Source organism: Myotis lucifugus, unplaced genomic scaffold (genome assembly GCF_000147115.1).
Source record: "Myotis lucifugus unplaced genomic scaffold, Myoluc2.0 scaffold_2802, whole genome shotgun sequence".
NCBI classification, from domain to species: domain Eukaryota; kingdom Metazoa; phylum Chordata; class Mammalia; order Chiroptera; family Vespertilionidae; genus Myotis; species Myotis lucifugus.
The window spans coordinates 811-10,668 of record NW_005873850.1 but is presented as its reverse complement, the minus strand read 5'-3'; the positions used below and the strand labels follow the sequence as shown (position 1 = coordinate 10,668).

At 50.1% G+C, this 9,858-nt stretch overlaps 1 protein-coding gene across 1 annotated transcript; it reads right to left on the bottom strand.

Moving 5' to 3' along the window:
- Positions 1 to 2,389: 2,389 nt before the first annotated feature.
- LOC102424196 lies at positions 2,390 to 9,344 on the bottom strand (the record flags this gene model as incomplete). The annotated part of the gene is given in 7 exon segments (XM_023749096.1): positions 2,390 to 5,169; positions 5,172 to 5,261; positions 5,263 to 5,334; positions 5,336 to 7,767; positions 7,806 to 8,024; positions 8,403 to 8,621; positions 8,754 to 9,344. Coding segments are annotated over 7 exon segments (4,193 nt in total), but the record flags the coding sequence as incomplete, so codon positions are not given.
- Between the last annotated feature and the right edge of the window lie 514 nt (positions 9,345 to 9,858).

Below are 9,858 nucleotides of genomic sequence, written 5' to 3'. Positions count from 1 at the left end.
GCATATACTTTTATATCTGTGTCAGCGTTTCTTAGTTTTGCCACTACTGATATTTGAGGCTGGATAATTCTTTGTTGGGGGGAGGGGAGTTGTCCTTGACATTGTAGGATGCTATTACAATCTACCCACTAGATTGTAATAGCGGTCCCTTCCCCAGTTGTGACAACCAGAGATGCCTCGACATTGCCAATTGTGTCCTGAGGTGCAAAACAACCCCCATGTGCAAAGGACTGATCTAAGTTTTTCTAATACTTTAGATTAAACAACTCCTGATATTTCACCTGTCTCTTTCCAAAGCATTTGGTGAGTAGCTGCTCTATGCTAGGTAAGGTTGCTACACGCTACAACTCCAGACACCATTTCCGTGTAATATATAGGAAAGGAATACATATGTAATGAAATTTGTACGATTGGTCAACATTCTTTGAATGTAGCAGTTAGCTCGCAATGATCTATTTACCCCTTACCTATCTAGCTCTCTTCATATTATCTATACTGAGATTCTGAAAGAAGGAAGTGAAATTGGTTTGGCATTTCTTATTCTTTTTGTATGGATGGCGGTACCTAGTGATTAATGGGGATAAGGGTTCTTAGAAAGTAGAACAGGACTTGGTGATATAAACCACGCCACCTTATTCCACTTACAGCTATAATAGAATATTTTTGTGTTTACTTCCAACATTTCACCCCAAGTGCTGGGGGTACGTTTACTTTTCCACCTTGAGGCTTTCTCTAAAGCCAATAGATCTCATTCATCTCCATTGGCTGGAAGTGTTGGGAAGGGAAAGGGTACAAATTCTCTAGAGCAGTTGTTCTCAACCTTCCTGATGCCACGGCCCTTTAATACAGTTCCTCATGTTGTGGTGACCCCAATTTCATTGTTACAAATTGAACATAATTAAAGCATAGTGATTAATCACAAAAACAATATGTAATTGTATATGTATTTTCCGATGGTCTTAGGCGACCCCTGTGAAAGGGTCGTTCGACCCCCTAAGGGGTCGTGACCCACAGGTTGAGAACTGCTGCTCTAGAGGCTCAACCAGCTTCTGAAGGATGAGAGTTGGTGGATAAATGCCTCAGGTCTCAGTTACAACTTCTCAGCTCTGCCCTAATAGTGCAAAGGCAGCCACAGGCCATATGCAAATGAATGGGTGTGGCATGATTTTGCTTGCAGGGAGGGGAGGAGCAGATTTGGCCAGTGGGCTGTAGTTTGAAAACTGTTCTAACTCCAAGGAAGCACATTGACAGGTTTAGCTAGCTAATTTTCTGTCAGTGGGGTATCCAGAAATTTTGCCATATAAGATTGGAAAACTGGATTTTAGTACTGGAATAATAATAATTATAATAACAATCGTTAATGTTTGTATTGTACCTACATTCCAGGCATTGTTGCAAGTATATTTCTTATAATCTTTTCATTTAATTCTCACAACAATTGTAATTTAGTAATTTAGTAATAATGGTATCCAATTTTATGGATAGGGTATTTGAAATTTAATGAAATTAAAAAGCTAGTCCAAAGTTACACAGTCAAACAGTGGCAGACAAATACTCAAGAGTATCCTCTGATTCCAAAGAGCAGGCTTTTAACCTGGCTCTTCTCCTGTGCCCTGCATTATTGGCAGATGACCAGTTTTGAAGAGAAAATAGTGATCCTCAGAGTGAATATTCCTCAACTTTCTTTATTCCTAATCTTCATGGCTCTGGACTTTCTTCCTCCCATCTACCCTCTACATTGCAATTCATTATTTTCCTCCTGATTAAAAACATCTAGTGAATCTCTTCTGCCTACAAATTCTGCTCATGGCATCCAAGGTGTTCACAATCTGTCGGCCACTTATTTTCCAGGTTCATTTTCTGCCTCTGGCTGTAGGGAACTGAGGAGGCCTGGGGGAGTGGAAGGTAACTGGGAACTACAAGGAGCTGAAGCGGCAGCCGGGGTAGAACTGGCTGTCAATCAAGGCCAGACGAGTGTGGTAATTTGTGAGTTTCCATGCAGGCACCATGTTCCAGCAGGCTCCCCTCTGGAGGAATAAAGTCACAATTTGAAAGTGTAGAGCAGGGGTGGGCAAACTTTTTGACTTGAGGGCCACAATGGGTTCTTAAACTGGACCGGAGAGGGCCGGAACAAAAGCATGGATGGAGTGTTTGTGTGAACTAATATAAATTCAAAGTAAACATCATTACATTAAAGGGTACGGTCTTTTTTTTTTTTTTTTTTTTTTTTTTTTTAGTTTTATTCATTTCAAACGGGCCGAATCCAGCCCGCGGCCCGTAGTTTGCCCAAGGCTGGTGTAGAGGTGTAAAGCCCAGGACGCAAGCCGCTGTCACAAAGAACCAAGAGACGCTTCTCATGCAAAAGGCAAAGGGTTTATTATTCTAGCATGCCAGGGCTGACGCGGCTGCCAGCCCCGACTAAGAGTTTAAGCACAGGTTATATACCCCTCTAGCAAACGGGGGAAGCAAATGGGGGAAGCAAACGGGGGAAGCAAGGGGGTCACTCTTCTGGGAATCTTGGCGCCGTTGTGAATTAATGCCTGTCTAGTTTCTTATCAAGTTGCTAGTTTTTCAGTTTTCTCCCGGGCTGCGGCCATCTCCCGTAACCTCCCTGCTGCAGCTGTCTCCCATAAAAGTTGTTTGTTCTGTCTGCCCCTTCTGACCTTCCTGATTGCCCTGGTGCCGTTTGTTCCATCTGCCCTTTTCTGACCTGATTATATTGGCACCTCTCATTTCCCCCCTTTTTCTGTGGACGGTTTCTAATCTTAGAGACCTTCTGGCCCAACTGAGGCTGAGTATTGTTGCCTGATAATAAGGAGTTTAATGTCCCCTACCCTCTGTTGTATGAATTCCAGAATTTTATTTATAATACAGGGTCCTATAGAGAGGATTAACAGCAGGATTATGAGCGGTCCTGCGATTGCTGACAACAGGGTTGTTAACCATGGCGACTGTGTAAACCAAGATTCAAACCAACTTTTCTGCGCCTCCCTTTCCTTTTGTCGCTCGGCCAGCCGCTGCCGAAGTTTGGTCATGGACTCCTCTACTACCCCTGTATGATCGGCATAAAAACAACACTCTTCCCTGAGGGCTGCGCAGAGCCCTCCTTCCTGCATAAACAGGAGGTCGAGACCACGTCTGTTTTGCAGGACTACCTCTGAGAGCGATGTGAGGGAGTCCTTAAGGGCAGTTATAGAGGTTTCTAATTCCTTTAAATCCTGATCTATAGCAGCCTGGAGCTGATGCATATGGCTCGACCCCTGGATAAGGGCAGTAGTTCCAGTCCCTATCCCTACTGCTGTTCCAACTCCTAGGAGGACTGCTATAGTGAGAGACACTGGTTCCCTCTTGAAGCGGGTGACACGCTCCCCCACCATCTCCTCGAACGAACTTGCATCATGATATAGTACCCGAGGAAACAAACGGACCATAACACAGAAATGATGAGAACCATTGAATACAGCAGTGGAAATACAAGGGGTCAGACCAGTACTGCAGGCCCACCAAGTTCCTGCCTCTGGAGCCAGATACCCAGCTGTGAAGTTTATAAAGACAGTTCTGGCACAGAGTTGCTGGTGGCCCAGTGGGGGGGTACCTATGCAGAGTCCTTTGCCAGAAACCTCAGGGAGGGTTAGCTTGTGATCTCCTCCCCAATTGCAGGCAGAGCTTGTGGTCAGGGTATAAGTTCCGTTTACTGCAGTCCCCTCGTAATAAGGGGGTGTTGCCGAGAGGCAGAGCCAGCAGGATCGAGTCAAATCACTTTGGGTTGCATTAAGAGCAGTGTAGGCCCCACTTACAAGGTTAAATAGGGGGAGCCTACCACTTGGGCTTCTCAGGGTAGGAGCCCCACTACTCGGAGTCCGAACAGGGTTGGTAACCTGGGGAGATTCTGTTACTGGCCCCGCCAAGTAGTGGGGCCGGAGTGGGGAGACCGGACGGACAGCTGGATTGGGCCCCACTGGGACTGGTGTGGTCTCTTGTCGTAGTTTGATAGTAAACCAGAGACCAAAGTCATATCCGGAGGCATAAAACCTAAGCCCCCATGTCCTTCCCTTATACCAGTGGGAGAGCTTGTCCGCCCCTCTGCCTCGTTCTGTTAAGGAGATATTTAATCCATTACACAAAGCTTCTGTTTCACATTCCCCCCTTTTGTTGCTCCAGTGGACAGTTATCCAGTCTGAACTGGATCGGGTGGTCCAATAAGCTGACCCCGTGGTTTCACACCCCCATGCTGCGCAATATAGGGATTCAGGCCCACCACAGCTCCGCATCTTACTTCGACTACGATCATCTTTTGGACAAACATAAAAGGTGAGGCGGCCCAGGGAGGTACGCTTGCCACTATTTAGACATCCCGGTGCGTGATCGTCAGGGAACCATCCATAGTAGAGTAAGTGACGCCCCCCGGTTGCTGATGGAATTTTGTTGGGGTCCTCAATCTCCGGTATATCCCATGTGTCTAGGCCAAGGGCTAGCTGGCATATGTCTGGAGATAAGGTAGGCCACCAGCTACCCGGAGTATGGACACCTTTGGTTGACCAGACTACTTGCCCTGTTGGGTTGAGGACTTCCCAGGTTAAGGTTACAGGGGCATGGGGATTACTCGCTATTAGATTGGATAGACAGGTGTTTATCCACACGGCGAAAACGAAGCTTAAGGGGGTTGTCAGTCTTTTCCATTGTCCATTCCGGTCCCGGTGGCGGTGCAGGCTTGAGATGAGAGGCATGGATCCAAGAAGTGATGCCATCTACTTTTACTGCGGTCGGGGTGGTCAGCAGCACTATGTAGGGTCCTTTCCACCGGGGCTCCAAGCTGTGGGTCTGGTGCCTCCTCACGAACACTGAGTCTCCAACGTGAAAGGAGTGGGGTACTTTAAGGTCTCCTGGCTGATAAGCAGAGGCCAATGGTTTCCAGACAAATTGCTGGATCCCCTCTAGAGCCTTTAACCTGGCAAGTAAAGGAGTATAAGGTAATGAGTCTTTGTCTATGGTGGGTGATACTTTCGAGACCGGAGTGGGGGTTCCATACAAAATTTCAAAAGGGGTGAGATTATACATAGAGGGTGAGGGAGTGTTCCGGGCACGGAACGGGGCATAAGGTAGGAGCAAGGTCCAATCCTGAACGCCAGTCTCTAAGGTCAATTTAGTTAAGGTCTCCTTTAATGGTTCTATTCATCCCTTTCTACCTGCCCTGAACTTTGGGGACGATAGGCACAATGTAATTTCCAATTAATCCCCAACACCTTGGCCACTCCCTGACTTTACCTGGGCCACGAAAGCAGGTCCATTATCTGACCCAATTACCTGGGGCAGTCCGAATCGAGGAAAGAGTTCTTTCCATAATTTTCTTTACCACCACTTGCGCTGTTTCCCTTCGGGTGGGGTAGGCCTCTACCCATCCTGAGAAAGTATCTACAAAAACTAAGAGAAATCTTAACCCATACTTAGCTGGTTTGATTTCAGTAAAGTCCACTTCCCAGAATTGGCCAGGCCTGTTTCCTCTGAGCCTCTTTCCCTCTGATGTTTGGGATGGATGTGCATTTACAACCTGGCAGGCCCGACAATTCTTAGCTACTTGTTCTGTCAACCTTTTGTTTTCCATAGCAGTCAGAGAAAAAGGTTGCTCTTTCAGCAGCTCTTGCATCTTCCTGGCCCCCAAATGAGTGAGCTGATGTACATGCTGCAAGTAGGAGGCCGCCTGTTGTTTCTTATTCCCTGTAGCCTCGGGTGTCGTGTCTTCCTTAGGAGCCTTGTTCACTAGTGCTGGGACCTCTGCCCCTTTAAGAGCTGCTGCCTTTGCTTCTTTGTCTGCCCGCCGGTTTCCTGTGGCTACAGGGTCCGACCCCTTTTGATGGCCGGGGCAATAAACAATGGCTAATTTGGTAGGCAGTAGGACAGCTGCTAGTAGTCTAAGGATTTCGGCCTTGTTTTTGATGTCCTTTCCAGCTGAGGTTAACAGCCCCCTTTGCTGGTATATGGCCCCATGTACATGAGCCGTGGCAAAGGCATAACGGCTGTCCGTATAAATGGTAGCCTTCCTCCCCTTAGCCAGTTCTAAGGCTTTTGTGAGGGCAATTATTTCCGCTTTCTGGGCGGAGGTCCCTTCTGGTAGCCCCGCAGACCATACAACCTTGTCCTTGCTAACTACCGCCGCCCCTGCGCATCTCTTACCATCCTGCAGGAAGCTGCTGCCGTCCGTGAACCAGGTCACCTCTGAATCAGGCAGTGGAAAGTCCTTCAGATCACGACGGATTCCTGCTTCTTCTGCCAGGATATCCTGGCAGGAGTGTAGGACCGGGTCTGCAGCCTCATCCGGAAGTAGAGTGGCAGGGTTTAAAGTAACTGGAGGTCCGAAGGTCACTCGGTCCTTGTCTAACAGAATGCTCTGATAGTGTGTGATGCGAGCATTCGAGAGCCACCGGTCTGGGGGCTGCCTAATGATACTTTCCAGCATATGAGGAGCCACAATAGTTAGTTTTTGTCCCAGAGTCAGTTTATCCGCATCTTTGGCTAGTAAAGCGGCGGCAGCTATAGCTTTTAGACAGCGGGGCCAGCCCCCAGCTACTGAGTCCAAACGTTTGGATAGATAGGCTACAGGTCTTTTCCAGGGCCCCAAGGTCTGAGTTAAAACCCCTCGAGCCACTCCCCCTCGCTCCTCCATGTAAAGGGTGAAGGGCTTTTCGACATCAGGAAGCGCCAATGCCGGGGCTGATAGCAGGGCTCTTTTTATATCATCAAAGGCTTGCTGCTGTTCCGTCCCCCAAATAAATTCCGCATCCCCCTTCAGGAGTGGGTACAGCGGGGCAGCTAGCGAAGCAAATCCCGGAATCCACAGTCTACAGAACCCAGCTGTCCCCAAGAACTCTCGGAGTTGTTTTCTGGAAGTTGGTATGGGGATCTGCACAACAGTCTTTTTCCGCGCCTCAGTTAACCAGCGTTTTCCTCCCCGGAGAGTATACCCCAGGAAAGTAACTTCCTGTCTGCAGAGTTGGGCCTTCTTAGCTGATGCCCTATACCCCAGCCGAGCGAGCTCCTGCAGTAAGGAGCGAGTCCCGTACTCACATTCCTCCTGAGACGGCGCGGCCAGCAGCAGGTCGTCTACATACTGGAGCAGGGTTACCTCCGGGTGCTGGGTTCTGAAGGTGCCCAGGTCCTGATGGAGGGCCTCATCGAAGATCGTGGGGGAGTTCTTAAACCCTTGGGGCAGCCTGGTCCAGGTCAGTTGCCCTGCAAGGCCAGCCTCCGGGTCGGCCCATTCAAAGGCGAATAGTGGTTGACTGCTTTCACAGAGTTGTAGGCAGAAAAAGGCATCTTTTAAATCCAGTACAGTGTACCAGCTCCTGTCAGGTGGAAGGGAACTCAGAAGATTGTAAGGGTTAGGGACAGTGGGGTGTATGTCCTGTACCCTATTATTAACCTCTCGTAGATCTTGCACCGGCCGATAATCCCCGGTCCCCGGTTTCTTGACGGGAAGGAGTGGTGTGTTCCAAGCTGATTGGCAGGGCTTCAGGACGCCTCCCTGCAGTAGCTTTAGAATATGCGGCCTGATTCCTTCCTGAGCCTCCTTGCTCATGGGATACTGCCTCACCCGAATTGGAACTGCAGAAGCTTTTAAGGCAACCACTACCGGAGGTTGATTTCTCGCCAGCCCTAATCCGGCCTTCTCCGCCCAGGCATCCGGATACTCGTCTAGCCACCTTGTTACATCCTGTTCCTTTACCGGGGAGTCATACAGGCGGTATTCATCCTCCATAGACATTGTCAGAGCTGTCACTACTGGTTGCTGGACTAGGGGGCTCAAGAACTCTACTCTGGGCCTTCGGGGTTGAAGGTGATGCGGGCTTTTAATTTGGTAAGCAGATCTCTCCCCATAAGGGGAGCTGGGCAGTCAGGTATCACCAGGAAGGAGTGATGGACCTTTCCTCTTCCTAAGTCTAGAGTTCTTTTGGTGGTCCAGGCTCGGTATCGGCTGCCGTTGGCACCCCTTACCAGGGACCGCTTAGTTGACAGCGGCCCCAGTGGTGCTTGTAATGCCGAGTAAACAGCTCCGGTGTCCACCTCAAAATCAACAGGAGTCCCCTCCACATCAAATTTTACCCTGAGCTCGGGGAGGGGTTCCGAGCCCCGTCGCCCCTAGTCTTCATCCAGGGCCAGCAAGGTGGGCGGTTTAGCCTGTAGGCCCTTCCTGGGTTTCTTTGGGCAGTCTTTCTTCCAATGCCCGTACTCCTTGCAATAGGCACACTGATCCGGGTCCAATTTTGATCGCGGCCGTGGCCCAGCACTGCCTCCCTTCCTGTCTCCCTCTTTACTGTTACTGACTGCTGTGGCCAGGATTTTGGTTAATGCTTTATCTCTCTTTCTATCCCTGGCATCCTCTCTTTCTTCTCTCTCCCTTTCCTTACGTTCCTCTTTCTCCTCCTCCGTTTCTCTCTTATGAAAAACTTTATCTGCTTCTTTAACTAAGTCTCTAAGGGTGAGGTCCTGCAGCCCATCAAGGCGTTGCAGTTTCCGCCTTATGTCTGCAGCAGATTGGCCAATGAAAGCCATGGCTACTGAAGCCTTCTGGCCCTCCGACTTCGGATCGAAGGGGGTAAACCTCCGATAGGCTTCCATTAACCTCTCTAAAAAGACTGCAGGAGATTCATCAGGACCCTGGACGACCTCCCTTACCTTGGCCAAATTGGTGGGCCGTCTGGAAGCTGCCCTGAGACCCGCCACGAGAGCCTGGCGATAGGAGGACAGATGCTCCCTACCTTCCGGAGTATTAGGGTCCCAGTCGGGGCGAGCCAATGGGAAGGTGTCATCAATAACATTCTGTAGCTGTGTCGGACGCCCGTCTTGCCCTGGAACGTTCTTCCGAGCTTCTAACAGGATCCGGTCTCTTTCCTCTGTAGTGAAGAGGGTCCCCAGAAGTTGTTGACAATCATCCCAGGTTGGCTGATGAGAAAACATAAGGGACTCCACGAGACCTGTTAACCGAGTGGGGTCTTCAGAGAAAGGAGGGTTATTATTTTTCCAATTATACAGATCAGAAGAGGAAAATGGCCAGTACTGGAGGGCCGGCATCTCCCCCCTGTTCCCATCCTCCACCATAGGCCCGTAAGGGCGTAACGGCAGAGCAGTGGCCACCGGTCCTTCATCCGGCTGGCGCCGGCTCCTAGTCCGCTGTGCTGGTCCGCTGCCCGGTGGCAGCAGGGGACCCTCGAGGGTGGAATCTGGGGAGGCCACCGTTGGTGACGCTGGCAGGGGGGCTGGACCGGGTGCCGGAGAAGGCACTTGATCATGCCGCTGCGGTGCCTCGGCCGCCGGAGGCTGCAAAGGCGAAGCATAAGGCGGTGGGAAATCTAGGAGAATAAGATCAGGCTGTGAGTCCGGGAGGACCGGAGGAACAGAGGGTGGAGGAGAGGGGAGAGCCGGCTTCACAGGGAGGATCGCTGGCTCAGAGGCAGAGACCGAAGACCTAGGGAGAGAACCAGGGGGTAAGAAGGGCTTGACCCACGCCGGGGGGTTCTCACATAAGTCCTGCCAGACCAGGATGTAAGGCTCCTGGTCTGGACGTCCGTGTCGGCCAGGCTGAAATACCAGTCTCCTTACTTCCCTGATGAGAGGCAGATGGAAAGACCCCTCCGGGGGCCATCCGACATTAAAGGCGGGCCACTCGGATGAACAAAAAGTCTGCCATTTACCCTTTTTGACGACAAGAGAAAGGTTTTGAGCTCGTCCCTTGACTTCTGACCAGCGGTCCAGGGTCAGAGACAAAGGAGTAGAGACAGACTGGCCCATGACTTCAAACACACACACACCAATGACAAGTAACAAGGAACAAAAAACAAGGACAGACACAACGCGTTGAGACAA